This window comes from Ambystoma mexicanum, chromosome 3p (genome assembly GCF_040938575.1).
Source record: "Ambystoma mexicanum isolate Mex_15411 chromosome 3p, UKY_AmexF1_1, whole genome shotgun sequence".
Classification (NCBI taxonomy): domain Eukaryota; kingdom Metazoa; phylum Chordata; class Amphibia; order Caudata; family Ambystomatidae; genus Ambystoma; species Ambystoma mexicanum.
Window position 1 is genome coordinate 513,959,999 of NC_090925.1, and position 19,484 is coordinate 513,979,482.

At 41.6% G+C, this 19,484-nt stretch overlaps 1 protein-coding gene across 1 annotated transcript in view; it reads right to left on the reverse strand.

The window, feature by feature from the left end:
• Nucleotides 1–275: 275 nt before the first annotated feature.
• The window catches only part of RNF114 (ring finger protein 114), a 291,734-nt gene continuing 272,525 nt past the window's right edge, over nucleotides 276–19,484 (reverse strand). Inside the window, exon 6 of the mRNA XM_069651182.1 lies at nucleotides 276–3,862. Within this exon, the coding sequence (XP_069507283.1) occupies nucleotides 3,797–3,862 (66 nt within the window). The 3' untranslated portion in view covers nucleotides 276–3,796. The remainder of the gene's footprint in view (nucleotides 3,863–19,484) is intronic.

A 19,484-nucleotide genomic window follows, 5' to 3' on the forward strand; every position in this document is an offset into this window, starting at 1 on the left:
TGCCGTTTGTTCACTGCAGATTAATGACTTCGTCTCTCAGACTTCACAGGGATTTTTGACCTTCTGCAGAGCCTCAGATTGCATCTCAGGCCATCATGAGAAGAATCATGAACAGCAGCTTAATCGGGCAGCGTCTAATCAGATTCCATTGCTCATGAAGCAAAATGGCTGTGAAAAGCTAGGGTACATTATACATTAGATGCTGAAGAACTAACCACAGCATTTCGACACATCCATAAACAAGGCATTTCTAGATAAATGAACAAGTAGATAGAAACAGCATGACTTTAAAGTTTAATGTTAGACATTACAAATGAAGGAGGTGTGTTCTAACAGGTTAATGTGTATACATATATATCACTGTGCAAAATAAGGCTAATCGTAGAATAGATCAGTGACAATGGAAGCACAGACAGTTTAACTGTTGGTCATGTGATCTAGCCCTACTGTTTAAACATTTCACCAGGTAAATGCATCCAAACGTGAAGGACAAATATTAAAACACCAGTTATTTACAGTGCTTGGAAAATGAGATTTTTCGAATCCAAAAACGCTTGAGTGGGAAATAAAAGTACTTTTTGGTGTTCATGAAAGATCTAAACTGAAAGCTGTAGATGCAATTCGAAAATAAGCAAGGATATTTACCCAGAGGTTTCCCTGAATAAGCCACTGCTTGACACAGACCAGTTAGCGTTAGAATTTCACCAAATGCCATTATATTATTAAACATTGAAGATTAGTGCACTGTGTGATTTTGCTGCCTCACAAGCTATTTTCTTCGTTTGCATTCAGAGCTTATTGCAATAGTCTTATAATCGTCTTGTAAATGTTGCAGGTTAAACAGTATAAAGTAGACACACAAGTGCAATTTTCACTCGCAACGGTAATGCAAATAGCTAAGGAAAGTGCAAAATACTTTTGAGCCCGATGGCTGTAGCTTTAACAGAAAGTTTTCAACATAAAAAAAAAAGGCACGTAACGATAGCATAAAGAAGACCCAACAGAAAGTCAGTGGTCTTGTTAATATTTGGAGATCCTCTAAACAAGGTACGGGTGCAGGAGATAGATCGATGGGAGATAGATTGGCTACTCAAAGAATGTAGTGCAACTCAAAACTTTTTGCCTTTGTCAGTACAGAAATTATTTTCTAGTTCAGAGAAAACATTAAAACCAAATAATTTAGAAATATAAGTATTGTGCACAATTGAGAAGTGAGTGGTCCCAGGAATAATTTTCCTGCAACATCGCTTCATGTGCACAAACACTACCCAACTATTCTAGAGAAAACTTGAACAAAATGTCACTGCAAACCATATTTCCCCCTTAACATCAAGCAATCACTAACAATTGTTTAACTGTCAAAAAGCTGTGCTTTTTAAGAAGAACTGATAACTGTAACTGGGTTTGCACCTTTTAAGCATTTAAAGTTAAACAAGGTTTCCGTACTAGTGGAATCGAATGGCTGGTCCCAAAATACTCTCAACATGTCTAGAGGATCAATAGAGGCAGGTTAACCAGACCAAAAGGTCAACCAGATTCTAGAACACACTCTTATTTCCTGAAATCAATGCATCTAGAAAGATGCAGTTTGCTTCAAATGCTTTTACTTCTCAGCAGAGTTAGTATTGTATTGAAATGCTATTTTTTGCAGCATTGATAAACAACGTTCGAACCAATGAGTAAGACACAGATATATACAACAAAAGGAGGTGAAATAGAAAATGTTCCTTATCTGCCAGCCCAAGTTAATGCTGCCTAGCCTACGTGTACGCCTCATTAGGAAGCCAAATCCAAGCAATAGTACCTGGTAACCTACTCAGTATGCTGTAGTTGCCCTGAAGATCTCATCCAATTAAGTTGCCAAGGACAAAACGGTTCGTGCCTTGCCTCTTCCTTTCCTGGGTGTGTATTACACATTTCAGGCAGTGCCATATTTCTTAACTGGTATCACTTGCTAATCCACAAATGGACATCCCCATTTTCCAACAGCCTAATCCTGCAAAACGAGTCAAAAATCACTGTTGTTGCACACTTCAAATGTCTTTGGTACCTCAAGAATCATGCATTTGATTTATGCAAAGAACAATCTGCTGGTAGCCTGTGAAACAAAAAAGGATGATAGAGGGACTGATAAATTAATGTTAAATTCAGAAATTACTTTGGTCTGAAAGGTGTGATAAATGCATTACCATATTTCCGTGGAACAGTGAAGGCTCGCTCACACAAAGAGGACTATAATGAGTGCTCCTTGCTAGAGAAGAAACCTAATACTACACCTACCTTTGGCTCAAAAGCAGACAAATATGCTTAGGGATTGCAACATTTAGGCCACAAGGAGAGTGGGACTGTCAACATTCCATTATCAGAACAAGTTAGCAGAGCAGTACACCGAGGAGTTTGCTTTCAGTTAAAGCATGTGCATTAAGCCAGTACAGACAAGCATCTAATGTTGATAGGTTTTTTTTGTGCAACACTGACAAGATGTTGCAATCCTCATATGCAGTGTGAGGCACTGATCCAAAGTAGGATGGTGAACAGGTACAGGTCCTACTGTTTCATATTGATGATGCTGACCGCATCAACATGTGGCATGTTATGCCACAACTGTAGAAAACACACAGTCCTATAAAGCCATTTTTTCATGTTACGAATTACAAGAGTGGGCCTGTTCCCCTCAGCGCGTTGAAGTGTGTCTACCCTGACTAAGAAGTAATTCACTAAGAAGAGCTGATCACCAGGTTTACCTCACCAATGCGACGTTCATACTTGATTCCATCAAACATGCAGGGAAGATAGCTACTTGACTTAAAGTTGATCTTTAACAGCCACTTTTTGCTTTTCTTGAAGGCAGAACCTTAATTTCTAAAACCCCCAGTTTCGCGAGATCAGGCGAGGATATTCTTCAGGGTATGAAAACTGTACTGTGATGAATGCAGTTCCTTAACATGTGTCCTCAATGAAGGAGACCACAGATGCAAGTTACAACCTTTCCCATCTAGGCTTCGCTGGCAACCCGGGCATTGCTATGGACTTCAAGGTTTTCAGTTTGAATTGCTGACAAAATACTTGTCGAGTGCTCCCTTTCTGCCTGCCATCTTCATGCAACTAATACGGCTCTGAAGAGAATCTGGAGTGCTCCAATCCAAATCTGAGAGTTAAACAAGTAAAAAACCTGTACGATCAGCAAAGAAGGCAACAGTGCCAAAAAGAAGCCCAGAGCTAACTGCATTGCAATCCTGATAATGTTAAAATTCTTCATGAGTATGCCAAAATTACGACCTATACAAGGTTTGCAGATCAATTGTGATAGAGGAAATGGAGTGCCTATGATTCTGGAATTCTTGTCAATGTCACCAGGGTATATACCTAACTTTATACAGAAGCTCCCTTCTAAAGAATCACACAGGTTACAAAAATAATAATGCTCTAATTAAAAACGATCAGGAGCACATAACGCATTTGAATCTAAAGACAGGCATAATGCCAAAATAAGCATTTAAAAACAAGAGTACATGTCAAGTGGAAGAAAAAGCCAAATTTGTCTTTAACTTCATGTAACTATTATCTTTGCCAAGAAATACAAAACTGGCTTTGCAAAATATGATTTTACTTTATCGTCTACAGGGAACCTCCTGCTATTTGTACATAAAGAACTGCTGGAAATCTACATTGGATAACTACGAGTGTGTGCATTGTAATCCACATTACAATCCCCGTTTCAGAAAGAGCTGTATAAGACACTGATTTGATCAGTTTTTCACAAGCCAAATCCTATTACATGAAGCTACAATCGTGTTCAATTATCCATCAAGGAACGCATTAGAGCATCATTCATCATGGCATCTTCATCTGCTTCATAGTCCTAAAAAGAAAAAAAACATATTTAGAACAGTGTGCAATATTGGCATGCAATATGGAGTTCCACCCTTTGTACAGCCACAGAGGAGAAATAATACTTTAGACACGCTTTAGGTCTGGATATTTACCTTTAAATGACACAGTGAACCTAATATCAAATTATGGTAACTGCCACCATCAAGCAGTCTGCCATAAATCGGCTTTATATGCTGTAAACCATGATAACCAAAGGTGCACAGTCAAAAAGAACCCAAGTATATACTAATGCATGTAATGGATCCACCACAATTTCTCATTAATCAGTCAGTTGGACGTACACAGCCCATGATGAGATCAGCTGGAATGTGGGTACAGTTAACAAGAAAGAATGCACGGGGCTAAGAGTCCAGGAGATAAAATAAAAGGTAACCTTATACTGCAGCCAAACGTCTAGGAAACGAGAAAATAATTAGACATGCAGGCTTTGGGAAGTCATGTCCCAGAAGACAACCCAACCACACGTCGCATTGTTATAGCTAGTATAATTAAGACAGAAATTGTTACTCACCTGCAGAAATAGTTTGGCAGTTTCATATAGGTTGTAATAGATACTCGTGTATGCATAATTCTTTTGTGTATCTGGGTACAGAAATGGCATCTTGAATTTGTAAAAGTTATTTGTGGGAATTGACTAAGGGTTAATGATGGAATAAATGTTTTTGGTGCAATTAGTACACACTGCTCTATGTTTTGCACTGCACACCAGAGAATTCTTAACTCAATCATTTTTCTCCTAGGTGATGCAAGGGTGGTGGGCGAAGGAGCAGTTGGAAGGGATAGGTGGCAGGAATGAGGAAACTGATAATGCGCTGCATAATAGCCAGAGTGACTGAAAACGTCTAAAAAGCAAAGCATCCTAGCCAAGCAAGCTGCAGAGCCTGGTGGTGCATCAATTAGTCAAAATGGTTCTGTGCATTATAGTTTTCTGGAAAGCAATGATCTCTTTGATTGGGAGTAATGGTGAAAAATGGGATGGGTGTTTTGAATGTTTCACATCAACAAGGTTCCCTCAAAGACGCAGTCGACCACAGATTTTGTCAGTACCTCTTTGAATGAGATCACATGTCCATTACACATAAGAGGATGGGGAAATATGTTGCCCAAGGGGGGCACCTGCTCCTTGAGGGCTTGCTAGATCTCCTACATCCTTTCCTTATTGCTACCAGGGCTACAGGTATTGCCCAACCTGGTGAAGTATGCCCAAGAAAATAAATTCGAGGTTTGCTTCAGGGTGGGGCAGAATGATGCTGTTTCCACAACTGTAAGACCTAACCCTGGGCTCAAAGTTAGAAAAGCCAAGAGAATATGCCCCAGAGCAAGACTTTCTCGACTGCCCCATTTGCAAGCAATTTTACAAGGTCTGTGAGCCCTGATAGATGGTACATGGACAAAAGCAGGAGCGTGGAGTCAGCACACATTGGGTGCGTAAGCTCAGGTATCGGCTCTAGACTGTTACTCACTAGAAATCCTTTGTTTGCCGCTCGAATCCTATGACGAATACTCCCTCTCCACACATTGATTTTGGTGAGGAACAGAGGCTTACACAGACGGAGGTGGTCACATCGGGTCTATGGGCCGCCATAATTGTTTTGCCCAATTCCAACATGGCAGATTAGTTTTGTAACTTTGAGTCTTGGGAGCCTCACTAACACCTGTTTGGGATCACCATCACAGCCATATTAATATTGGAGGAGGGGGATCTATTAAGCCTAGGCCAATCCCGAGACATGAAACCAATAGGGAAGGAGACCCACGAGTGAGCACTATGCTGCTTCAAGCGCACAGCAGACCAACCTTAGTTGTGAGTGGAATCGGTTATCGGCTGTCCTACAGAAACTGAAGTGGAGGCTTATGGAAAAACTTCAGAAGTTCAGTGAAGTTGGTCATTTACTAGGAACCTGCATATTTGTGGGCTCTGCGGGACATTCAGATTCCAGCATCTGCGAATTTTGTCCTAAACAATGTGCACTTAGCAACTGCTGTGGTAGGTCAAAAGGAGACAGACCAATATTTTGAATTATTATGGATTTTTAAACAATAGAGGACATGCCTAACTTTGCCTATTCTAAGGGCTTCCCTACCTAACACAACTAAACTATGGTGTGCTCGCCTTCTGGTAATGTTCAAAGTAAGTCCACATCCAAAAACAAATCCTTATTGACCCTACCACTTAGACTAAATAACTAAAGACCAGGAGAATGAATCCCTTGTCTTGGGGTTGCTTTGCCACCAAGTACTTCTCAGTATAGAATTTTCAAATAGCTTCTTGTGATTTCCTGTACCAGTTTGTTCAGTTCTCTCAAGGGATTTCTCCACGTCTCTTGAGTTCAGTTTGAACTCTCAAGTTCCTCGCTCTAGGTGTGCAGGCCTCTCAATGCTTATTTACTCTGTTCCTCTCACTTATTGTTGGAAACTTATTTTCCTGACACCACTTCCTCCAATTTCGAGGCTCCTTGATTATTACTTGTTATCCCTTGTAATATCCCTGTCTTCACACTGGGATCTGTGTAATGTACCCAGTAACACGTTTAACTTCCTTTGTAGGCTTTTCATTCACTGGGACGAGTAGGCCAAGCCCCTTCATGATTCCCACTCTTAAAGTATTCAGATTCAGTGGGACGAGCAGGCCGAATCCCTTTGTGATTCTCACTCTTCTTAATGTATTTAGATTCACTGAGACGAGTAGGCTGACTCAATTCCTTACATTCACTCCCGTTATTAAGAGGGCTATTATTTTGCCTCTAATTATATGGGTCTACCTATAAGGTCTACTTATAAGGTGACCTGCACTGTAATAGGGCTGAATCACCGGGTCGGCACTCGCATTTGGTATTCCTCCGTAGTTCAGCAGAATGGCTGCTGCACTTGCGTCGTCTCCTCGTTCTGACATACTTTGGTGTCTTTCTCTCCCGTGTTGTCTCGGCATGGAAAGGTGCTGTCATTTCTTTTCATTCCCAGCCACCACCAGTTAAGTACTCTGTGCCCACTTGTGGCTCAGGCGCTTTCCAGCCATGGCTTTTCCCCTCCATCTTTGTTTCTGCAGTGTCCCTCCAGGTACCGTTACTTCTTTGGCAAGCATCTACAGAACTGCCCCTCGCACAATGCAGCTCGGGCACTGCTCGGTTCCAGCTACTTGCTCACATTGAGAACAGTGGTCTCTCCCGGTTACCAGCTTCCCCCCAGCGGATTTCAAACTCCCAGGTCTCTCTCTGGCTCCTCCCACTTATGCTTCCCCAGTTTCCAGAAGCAGTCCTTTTTTTGTGTTCCAATGAAGCTCTTAAATCCTTTGGGTTACTTTGCCCCAGTATCTGGAAATTCTATATTTTTGCTTACTCCTAAGTCTTTACTCGTCTCGGTGTCAGATGAATATTTTTCTTCTGCAGAGATGTTGCAATAATGGATATAGAAGGATTCTGGTTTTCGGGTGACTGATATAGCCTACTGTTATCAAGCGTAATGGAAAGGGAGTTCCTCATCGGAACAGGAGTCCTTGTCCCCAGAAGGGGTGTGTCTCTCTCTCTCTGTGAGGTCCCGCTTGCCGCCACCCCTAAGGGGAATGTTGCGCAGTGGGCTCACCTACCTAAACTCACAAAGAAAGGCTCCCTCCGGGGAAGAAGTGACTGAATCCCTCGATTCATCACACCACCCAATATATCTCTTTTTTAATTGACAATTCAGGTGTAGGTTCAATGTAAATAAAATGATCCCTGCAGATTGTAGTGAAGCATGTACGATCGAGGCTGCAATGTGTGGGCTTATAAAATATGGGCTTATGACAGAGCTTGACCTAGCCATCAAATCAATTGATTTAATGGCTAGGTCAAGCTCTGTCATAATCCCACATTTTATGAATAAGGGTGACTGGGTTAGCAGACGGAGTACATGGTAGCCAAGGAGACTGAGCCAGAACATCCAACTGCGGTTTGCGGACAGGAATGCATTATCGCAAAAAAAAAAAAAAAACTATACCTACACTAATTGAAGTATATGGAATACGTTTATCTGCTGAGTTTGCCAGATGTAACACAAAGGTATCCCATCACTCTGAACAATGTGAAGTAGGTGTTTTTGGTCAACTTGCAATTAACCAAACTATGTTAATTCCGACAGCCACCCACCCACCTACACATCATTGGAACCATTTTAGCAGTCCTGGAGCTAAATGGGTAGTGCGGGGTGAAAAGTTCACCCGGTACGAGATGAAAAGGTTAATTTTGGGATGTCAGTTTGTAAAAATTGGATTCAAAAGAAATGGCACCTGGCTAGGCCCTGATAAACCCAGGTAGGCGTATACTTTTAAGTAATCCAAAATAATCAGGGTGAGAGATCACATCCAAAATCCTCTGATGCACTCCTACATAGAAACAACATGCACATTTGACTTTCTTTTGGGTCAAAGTTTTTGACCATGATTTTTTTTTACCACGGCACACAACAGCTACCTAATTTACATATTGCGCCTTATGAAATTAGCCGATGCGGTTTTGCATTGGTGGATTTGCGAATATGGCACCGTTTAGTGTTAGCATACTGGTATGTGCTGCCTTGTGGCACATTCGTGTATAGCCTCACTACTGAAGTTGGGTTATAATTATAACTATGGCTCGTGCCCAGTGGCTATTTAAATGTTGCTTGCTTACATCCTTTAGGGACTTTGGTTTCTGCGCTCTGCAGCAGTGTGCGAATACACTCCAGTACGGTTCGATCTTCCTGAATAGCCTTTCTTGTGGACTGAAAGGTTGGTAGCATTCCCTTTACTTTTAGACACTTAGTGGAGTACCCACTCTGAGTTATTAGTAACTATTTTCCGTAATTCTTTAGGTCTTCACATTTTGAATATGTTCAACAGTTGGAACCAGTAGCAATCCTAGCCCTGAACATGGATGGATTTAGATGATGGGAAATAGAAAACACGATCATCTGCGAGAAGGAGATGACGAATAATGTAAACACTAGACTTTGCTTACAAATGCCGTAAATCCATCACGTGACCTTTTACGCACATACACCTGGAATCGGGTGACCTTTAAAAGGGTTAATGCCATTCACACACTGGTGAGCGTATGGAAGACTCCTCCGTTTGCCATTAGCAGTGAGCGGGAGTAAAGTATCAGCAACAGGTAAGCGTTTGTAAACAAATACTATGGAAATCTCGTGTTTTAAATTGCTGCTGCCACGGGCATACAACAAGCCACGCAGCATTTAAGTTAGAACAAGAATTGTCTCAAATGTATTGCTGCCTGCCGTTAGAAAATGAGGTGAAATACAAATGGTCACTTTATAAATCCAATCTGCATTAAATTGAAAAAGTTGGGGGCGTACCCTCTGCTAAAATAGAAACACTTGTGCCTGTGAACAATTGTTGGGGCCGTACCAACTGTTGCTGCCACGGGCATACAACAAGCCACGCAGCATTTAAGTTAGAATAAGAAATGTTTCAAATTTATAGCTGTCTGCCGTTAGAAAATGAGGTGAAATACAGTCTTTTCTAAAATCCAATTTGTATTAAATAAATGAATATGTTGGGGCCGTACCCTTTGCTAAAATAGAAAGGCAAACTGAATAATATTGCAACATGTTTATCTCATGTGTAGTAACCAAAATTCAGTGCGAGGTAACAACTAACTCTGTTCTTTTGAGATGAGCTAGACGAATTACGGCATTCAAACTCCTTTAACTGCAAAAGGAGCAGTGAACGCTATGTATTAGTGTATTTACAACTCCCAGCTAACAGGACTTCACCTGTCATTTGTTAATAGGCAGGAGAATAGCCACAAACAGTGGACCAAGCCTAAACCAGGGAAGCTGTCCATCACGCGCTGTCACTACAAACATTGTGTGACCGGGAAGATACATCTACAAAGAGGTGCCTTCCGTAAGTTCTACAGTTATCAGGAAACTTCCTTCTTTTTATATAAGTAATCAATAGGCAACTAAGTAGGTCCAAACATTTGTGTGTTCCCTCTAATGTAGGGTTCCGGACACTGGATAAATTACACACCCAGCAGTTCCAGCTCAGTGGTCCTAACTAGATGGTGCATATCATAGGTGTGTACAGTGACTTTGTCTAGAATAAAATAAACTAGCTATCACCTTCAAAAAATCAACCTGGGAAAACTTTATTCAGATTGTTATATATGTGTAATTTTTGTTTTAGATTTGGCACTTTATGTGAATGGGGAACGAAATTAATCTTCTAAGAAAATATGATTGTCCTGAAGATGACCCAACAGTTGTTTTTCTGACCACCGCAGACAACGGTGGTACTCCATCAAGGGCCGAAACATATGTCGACCTAAAAGGGAAACGAAATGTCTTTTCCTATGTCATGCATATCAAAAACAACCAATATGTTGGAAGAAAATTCAAATTGTAGAACCCCGTTTTTGTAAAAAGTATGAGTGGAATGAAAGGTATGATTGGTTCGAGTAGAAGTTAACGTGTTTTAAAATGTTTGGATAAATCAACATTAAAGAGATAAATGATTTTGCTAAATTGCATTCAGTCAAAATAGTTTTTTCCCTACAAGGTGTTTCAGCCTGTATAAAAAGTATGCAGTCTCTCTGTACCTAAACCTGTGTTTGCACAGGATCTCTAGAGAGGGGTAGTCAGTCTGTTATGCACTTTTTTTGTCTCAAGAGTGGAGGAGCCATGAAAGTGAATGTTGTTTTGTGAAGGAGGAGAGAGCGAGGGAAGGCAGGAAATGTCAATAAACCTAGAGCATACAATGTTTCGAATGTAGTCTGAAGTTTCATATGTTTGTTTTCCCAGGCTGGAAAGTTTTTTTATCCTCATTATTTTACTACAAGAAGAATTAATTACGATTACCCACTCGACCATGGCCCACAAAGGTCAGGATAAACAGCCCCTCACTCAGCGCTGCTCATTCAAAACCTTCCTGGTGAATGAACTACAAGCAAACTTCACAGACCTCCCCACTTCAGGGAATGCCTCGGTCCTCGTAGAATTGTCAACAGCTATGAATTTGGTTAAAACGCCTGCCTCCCTAAAAACCACCCGAGCTTAAACCAAACAATCTGCCCTTTGGTACACTCCAGAGCACACTTTGAACAAACGCACAATCAAAGCCCTAAAGAAACGGTGGCAAAAAAACAACCTGGAGATTTCACGAACCTTAAACTTCTCCGCGCCAAATTTAGGCGTCCGATTACCAAGGCAAAAGCTGCTTTCTACTCCACCTCCACTGAGGGCCTACAAAGCCCTTTTTGAAGTAGTAAAGCAGTGTACCAAATCCTCCACCGACCCTGAGGTGAAAGCAACTCAGGAAAAATAAAAATGAATCAAAAACTATTTTATTGAAACAAATAGACAAAATAAGACAGATAATTGAACCAACCTTCCACAGCACTAGCCTCTCCTGCATCCCAGCGCAGACACTACTGTCCCTCTGGAATGAATTTCTCTCCTCAGTCTGCCGCAGACGTCCTAAAAACGATTGTCTCCCTCAAACCTTCTTTCTATTCTGATGATATCAACCGATTCTCCTTCATTAAACCATTGATGGGCCTGGCGCTCAATGCACTAATGAGCCTCATTAATACTTCCATCACAGAAGGATCATTCCCAGAAGACTGGTCTCGTACAACCTCTTGGGAATAAAAACGATCATAGACCCAGACGACCTGGCCAAATACAGGTCCATTACGAAACTCCAGTTTATTGGCAAAATCTAGGAAAAAAGTCGCTACACAACTATTCGCCAGAATTGATCAACTACACCTCCTAAATGACCATCAGTTGGGCTTCTGTCCCAACTGATAGTCATTTAGGTGGATGATGCACTCCAAATCATGGAGAAGGGAGACGCGCGCTTCCTCGACCTCTCGGCGGCATTTGACACAGTAGACCACAGTATCCTCCTCACGGACAGAATGGGATTGTCTGGTACTGTCCGGAATTGGTTTACCCATTACCTCTCAGGCCGTCCAGATGAACACATTGCGTTCTAACTGACTTCGTTTCCTGTGGAGTCCCCCACCCAAGGCTCCATCCTCTCACCAATCCTTTTTAACCTTTACATGAAGTCTCGGGGTACACTGGGTACACTCCTCAAAGACCCAGATATATCCATCCACCAATACACACATGATACTCAGTTGTACATGGGAATAAAAAGCCCACAAGACATCAGTCACTGTGATCACCTAGCCATCATCCAGTCCTGGATGTCGGCTGCCTACTTAAAACTTAAGAAACAAGAATCAATACAGACTTTAATGTCACCTACATCAAAGAAAAACCGGTGGAAAACAATGTCCTGGCTATGCCTAGTCGAAGAACACCCTGACCCTGCCAGGATTGCCTTGCCCTAGGTTGTAGGTGGTGTGCCGCCTATCTAATAGGAATAGTTGGCGGTTTTAATAAGGATAGTTTTCACGCTCTGAAACACTTGTGTACGAGCGCAATATAAATAAAATATCAATTCAGTAGTGGGAGAGGAAACTTTCCCTGATCTCTACTAATTTGATAAGTTATGTCAAAACCTTATTGAGTATAAAAAAACAGAACCACCCATCAGCTACTATGTAGGAAGGACTGAGGTGCTCACCGGAACAAACGATAGCCAGGACATTGTTTTCCACCTGTTTTTCTTTGACGTATGTGACAGTAAAATCTGTATTGATTCTTTCTTCTAAAGAACCACTCTTCTTGTGTTAAGAGACTGTTTTGCGGCTAGGGAATGCAATTATATTCCCTTTAAGGTTTAAAACCTCACCCTGTTGTAATACTTGCCTCAAACTTAACCCATCCAAGATTGAATTATCCCTCATCGGCCCCCCCGCTAAACAACAACTTGTCCAACAATGGCTAAATGATATGCACCTAGAAGGATTTACACCACAACTCTCTGATTCAGTAAAATCCTTAGGCTTCACTATTGAGAGCAGCCTGCCCTTCCAGAAACACATAGCCAAAAAGGCCCAAACAGCTGGACTCTAAAGCTTCACTGTGCGCAAAATCAAGCCCTTCATCTTGCCGCTGGACTTCGGCCGTAGTGCAGGCCCTTGTGGTCTCGCACATTGATGGGAGAAATGCACTCTGGACAGGGCACTCAGCCGGTCACTTGGCTCCCCTGAAAGCAGTCCACACCGCCTTATTGCGGCTGAAAGAAAAAAGATCTAAAGGACCCAATGTGCTTAATCTTCAGGTATTGATTTAGAACAGAAACTTTTTAAATTCTGGTATTCAGTGATAGTAAAAAAAAAAGAAAGAAATAAACATTTTTACCGAAAATCACAGATTTTTTTTTTATAAAAAAAAAATATATGGGGCGTCGGGTAAGGGATTAAAAATGCTTGGGAGTCGGTTGCGGTGGGGTTATTGCGAAACCAGGGGATTAGGAGGACCCCACCAAGTGAAAATTGTTTTTAAAAATAGAGTATTTTTCTGTACTTTTTTTCAGTCCAACATTTTTCGTTATCACATGGAACCCAATTTCTTGGTACGTAGTCTTTTTACTGGTATACCTCCAACAGGTGTTTCAACCTACACATAAAGGTCTTCTTCAGGGAGTTTAGGATGTTCCAACAGCGGACCCAGATGGTGTCTCACTTCCAATTGTATTCAAGTACTCAAACTCCTTATGAGCTCATATAATTGTGGAAGCATACTGTTGCTCCGGATTAAGGAGCTGGATAGTTCACTAAGAAGTTCAACCATCATTTGCGATGAGCGCATAGTTTTAGAGATTCCTGTGATTTTCTGGATTTTTTGAGAAAAGGATATACATCCCTATGTCTAATTCATTGTTTAAAGAAGGTTAAGGAGTTTGGATTGAAGAGAATAAGGAATCCCAGCTCATGAGGAGTTGGAGTACATGAATACAATTTAGAAGCAAGGCGCCATCTTGGTCCACTGTTGGAACATGCTAAGCGCCCTGAAGACCTTCACGTGTAAGCGGCTGTTAGGACCGATTTTCTATACTCTGGCATGGTGGACAGATGTATAGAAGGCCAACTTATATTGTGACCAACCCATATTGTGACAGGGACAACTCTGGAGAACTGTAGCCAAACCAGTTCAAGGTAGCTAGGCGAGTGGTATAGGCCAAGTCTCAAGCGGTGGTGATCTTGTAACGGGTCCACAATGAGTACACAGTGCAGCAGTCAGTCAAAGACTACACTTTGACTATCGGGTATTAACATATTTCTTTACTTATGGCCAAAACACAGTGTAAAATGATTAGACAATACTAAAAATTAGATACAAATATTCAATTACTGGTGTAGGGCAAAATACATATCAACCCCCTGGAAAGAAAGGTACATGTAGGTATTTGCACTACAAGTCCACACAGAATCAACCCTAACTTCAGAAGTCCAACCCTAAGTTGCCTGCGGCCTTGTGCCCAAAGGTTCATCAAGGTGTCCACAGTTTTGAAGCTTGAAAAAATTAAGGTAGAGTCTCTGGTGTCCAGTGAACAGTTCCAAGTGTCAGGGGACAAATTAATCTAACTAATAAACGTGCTCCCAACAGTGAGAGTGCTAGTGTGAAAAAGCTATGGCAAAGCCAAAGTATTCGAAAAGTTTTGTAAAAGTTAGCAAACTTTAAAGGGGAGTTTAGGGGGCAGGTAAGTATCTCTATAGTTCACCCCTTGTACTCTGATTCTTCATGAGACTTGGCAAGTCGTTTGAAGAAGGTCTGATGTCGCTTTTCCCACCGTCAGCCTCAGCCCTTGATCCCCAGGGGTTGCAGGTTCAAGCAGCTCTCTGGTCGGTGTCCGATGCTGGTGCAAACACTCACAGTGGAAGAATGCAGTAAAACTTGATGCAGGGCCCCGATCAGAACAGGAATGGACGCAGTTAAGCAATTTCAGACGATGGCCACAAATGCACAGCGACACAAAGGGTCTCGCTTATCTCGTGTACCCTTGGCACTAGGACCACAAAATGTCGCAGAGGTAAGATTTGCAGCACAAGCAGAGGATCCCTCAAGTTCCAGGCCTCAACTCGGAACGGCAGCCCAAACTCAGAGCCGGTCAGCCACAGGGCGGTCCCGGGACACTTCCGAAAGGCTCTTTGCAGGATTCCGAGCGGACGTCGAGAATGGATGTTCCCTACACTCCAAGGGTCGCAGCACCTTCACAAGAATGTTGGAGATCTTTTACAGGACAGGGCTCTTTCACGGCAGCAGCAGAAGTTAATCGCCAAGCCTTCTTGCAAAGGATCCACAGTCTCCTTGCAAGTCTTGTAGATGGACAGGAATCTTGGTTTCTTCCAGGATCTCTCCAAAGTTGGTGCAGAGGTCCTCTTAGCCAAGAAGCCAGCTAAGAGCAGCAGCCCCCACTAGCCAATGACAGATCTGCCCCTCACACACACACCATCAGTGGTACAATCAGGACCACTGGCGGCAAAACTCATTCATTCCACCCAGACACACTGGCACCAGTATGTGGATTGGGACCAGACAGTCTTAGCTCACTTCCTGGCAGCAAATACACAGCCCTCCAGTAGCCCGCAAAAAGCCTCTGCTTTCCCAGGTACTGGAAGTCCATATAAGGATTTTTCTGGCCTCCCAAAAAGAAGGAAAAAGTAACTGCAGCCACCAACTTGTCCATTTAGCACACCTAAAGTAACCAAGAATCCACTGAGTGTTCGTCTAGGGCAAAAGAAAAAGTGCACCCCATTGTACTGAATTGTAAGATGAATTGTAAAATGATAAAAAGTTACAAGTGATTAAGTTACTAAAAGTAGTAACAAAGTAACTAGACTAAGAAAAACACAGTTTCCCAGTACAGGACATGCCAGTTTCCCCATAACATAAGCAAAAACCAGTGTAGTGAAGCTTAAGGCTTTATTGCACTGTAAAAAACACGGCAGATCCAAAAATAAAAGCAAAGAGTTTGAGGGTCCATAAAAAATGTAAGGAAAGGTGCAGTAAAGAAGATTCTTTCCTAACAGCAGCATACCAGTAAAACGACAACGTACCAAGACATTAGAGCTTCTGTGCTTTTTATTAAAGATTACATTAACTAATTGGTTTGCAACACCTGAGGGTTAAGCGCATTAGCTCCTTAGATCTTTTATTTTGGCTTATTTTGTGGCCCAGGGCTAGTGTAATTTTCTAGTGATCATTGCTTGCTGATTACCCAACTATTAGATATTTCATAAATGTATTACTAATATAGGTACATAGCTCGATGAGGGAATAGCTCAGTCTTCCTTCCTTATTACGGCTGTGCGGACATTTGACCTAATTGCCCTGTGCTACACAAACTACATTTGCTTCTTCTCCAGGCCAATATACTGTTCAAGACTGCATGTTTAATCTACAAAACAGACAAGCAGCACATCAGTGGCTAAGCTCCACATATCTGGTGGCACATGCTCCTTGCGCAGCAACATCGACCAACCGGCTAAAATCGCAACTAGTCTGCATAGGGACGACCCACAAATAATCCTCCTTTTGTCACACACCCATCTTCTGAAACTTTATCCCCGTTTAAACTCTGAATGCTCCTATAATTCTCCAATTTTGCAAATCTCTCAAATGTGACTTTTTCAACAGCACCGGACCATGGACTAATCCCAATGGACGCACAGAACACTACTGTTGAAAGATGCCAGCCAAACACTCGTTACCCAAACCTTGCACAGCGCTCTGATGCTCTCGAGCAAGGTCCGCACTTTAAACAAATTGGATGGTAATGCAGATTTTAGTATCATTGAATACATGCCAGTTCCAAAGCTAGGTAACAGAGTAAATGATGGAAGGAAGGCTCTTTTGGTATAGCCAGTTAAAATATTTGTTCAGTTTAGGATGGGTTTCAGCATTCCAATACTTATCAAAGAATAGAGCACACTGTTCTGTGAGACCTGAATATATGTTTTGATGTTACTTCACATTAACTGTGATATGCAAAGTGTTGACTATTTTCAAAATCAGCCCCTTGGATAAATCCCAAGAGGCCACTCTATTCAGATGAGCAGGGAAAACACCAATATCTAGCCAAACACTTCTCTGGGTAGTGTGACTGAAGAGCAAGGCTTCGACTAAGGAGGGAGTGGTGAAGTGTTTAGTTACACACAAACAAAGCACTCTTGAACAAAAATACAGTTATTTATGTAGGCTTTAGACAACTCAAGTAAAAACCACAAGTATTTAATACACACTCACTAATAATGTAAACTTTGACCTTTGGGTGGTCTGCTATGAGCACTAATACTTTACTTTTAACCACAGAAATACTTTTCAAGGTACTGTCGAGTAGTAAACTAAGAAATAAAACCAGGTAGGTAGTCAAGAGTTTTAGAAATAACAGGTGGTCAAGAAAGACATGACCAAACCTCAGTACAAAGGTTCCAACCTTAAACGTCCTTCCCTAGCTACAAAATAAGGGGCCTAGTGCTATAATACTCATAGGTCCCAATCAAGGTATTTTTCAGGAGGCTAGCAGCCTCTTACGAAGTTTAACAAGTGTCAAAAATGAGATCCAGGTCTTCAGCTGACTGCTCTCCTTCGAAGGGGGCTTGGCTCCAACAATTACCTGAAGTGTGGCTGCAGAAGTCCTTTAATCCAGGATCTAGACTGTAGTTGGCCCCAGGCCACCAATTACAAGAATCTGCAACATTGAAACTGGAAGGAGCTGTCCAATAATGCAAAGCTTCTGGTCACTGCATCTGCCCAGCAACAGAGACGTGGCAGTGTTGTGGCATTGGTGCAGACAGGCCCAGCGCCAAAAACCGACCACACACAGTCTCTTTGCCCACAAACACATTAGCTTTCCCCAGGAAAGGACTTCCAATAGATGGAAAATACAGCCTCTCCATGGCAGGTAGAAGGTCAAAAGACAAGATGACCAAAGGACAGGCAAATACCTTATGGCATGGCCATTTTAGGGTATATGGCACTCTATATCTCATTAAGTGGTAAAATGAAAAATTGCACGAGAGTTCAAAAAAGAAAACACTATACAAGTATCACATCAGTTCCGCCAGCCGGTCCTGGACACATTATGAACGCAACCAAAAGCTAAGCTAAAGCTAAGTTACAGGGACACAATGTGTCCCAATCGCACGTCACTGAAATTTACAATGGAGGATACAGCTATCCTGCGCTGATAGCTATAGGGACTGATCAGTGCCCCCAAAACAAAGGGTTTACCATGTTATGTGGAGCAGAAAGACTTCACTTGCCTCAAGTGAGGAAAGTTTCAAAACAATTGCAAAAAGAATAGAGTCCCAGATGTCTTACGGAAGGAAAGCAGCACTAAGTAAAACCTTTCCTAACATGAAGGTTGTCCTAGATCTTCATTATATTACTTTTCGGAATCCAATGGAACAAGTGGCCAACACTTCTTGTATATGCCATCTTGTACACTGCCACCATGAAACTTGAAAAGGAGTTAAACTCAGACATCTCCCACAACACAGTTTGGTTAACAGTACTATGTATATGCAGGTTAAATATTTAGCAGATCAAGCTTAGGTTGCTAATGATAAAGAATGATGAATAAACCTAAATGTGTCCTATAGCCAATTATAAGGAATAGTTCTACCAGTTAAAGAAACCAAGCTGAAAACTGGAGTTTTCATTTTAGAGTTACCCCTAAACAATCTATGCATGTATGGGTGATAGGCAGGCGATAACAGCAAAAGACAGACCTAGTCCATAGTGCTACATAATGTGCCAGTGCGTAGAGGCTCTAACATACCAATATGCATCAAATGTTCTACCTGACCAATCAACAACGCAAACTATGTTACTAGTGTCCCTCAAAGTAGAGTGAAATCAATAAATAAATAAACCCAAGAGCAGCAAAGTGAGACTTCAGATCCTTTCAAGAATCAATGAAATGAGAAACCATCTGGTAAAAAATTATTAGCTCAGCTCTTACAACAAATGAGTCCAAATTAAAATGTAACTATTGCACTTAGGCAGCAATACCACACAAAGATAGATGAGCATATAAGGTGATTCAGAATTCTCATTCAAATTAACCAAAGCACTTTTCTAAGAGGTTGTCTAGTATAGTACTTGAGTCGCTGTAGTTCTATGTGCGAAACGTCTGGTAGTTCTGAATGAATCAACTAGCTCTATGTGTTTTTGGCTGAACATAGAATGGTAAATGTACAGGCTCACTTAGATGTTTGAGGCCAAGACTAAGTTTTACAGCCAACAGGCACTTTATATGGTTTACTGGGTCAATAAGGGGAAGTTACAATTTGATGGCCTTTTTAAAGGCTAATGGCTCAGACAAATCTCATGTTACAGGAGTGAGTTCTGGGAGCAAGTGTAGAGTATGCTGCTCCCCCATGCCTCTAACAAAAAGCAGGTACTGAAAGGGTGGTATGCAAAGAGAATCCCAAGGTCCTTGTTGCAATATAAGCATTTTATTCTCCAAGAAGGCCCATGCGGATTCCATTGGAAGTGGTTATGGATGGAATCTCTGCAAGTTACCCATAGTGGCAACAGTAAAGACAGAAAAGTAATCACTCTTCAAGGGTGTTTATTGAACAATGTTTGCAGGGTGGAAAAACACCTAAACTAAACCTAAATCTATGATGGGAGCAAGCATCGACCATCAAACAAAAATAAGGCAGTCCTAGTGGCGTTGTGTCAAAATA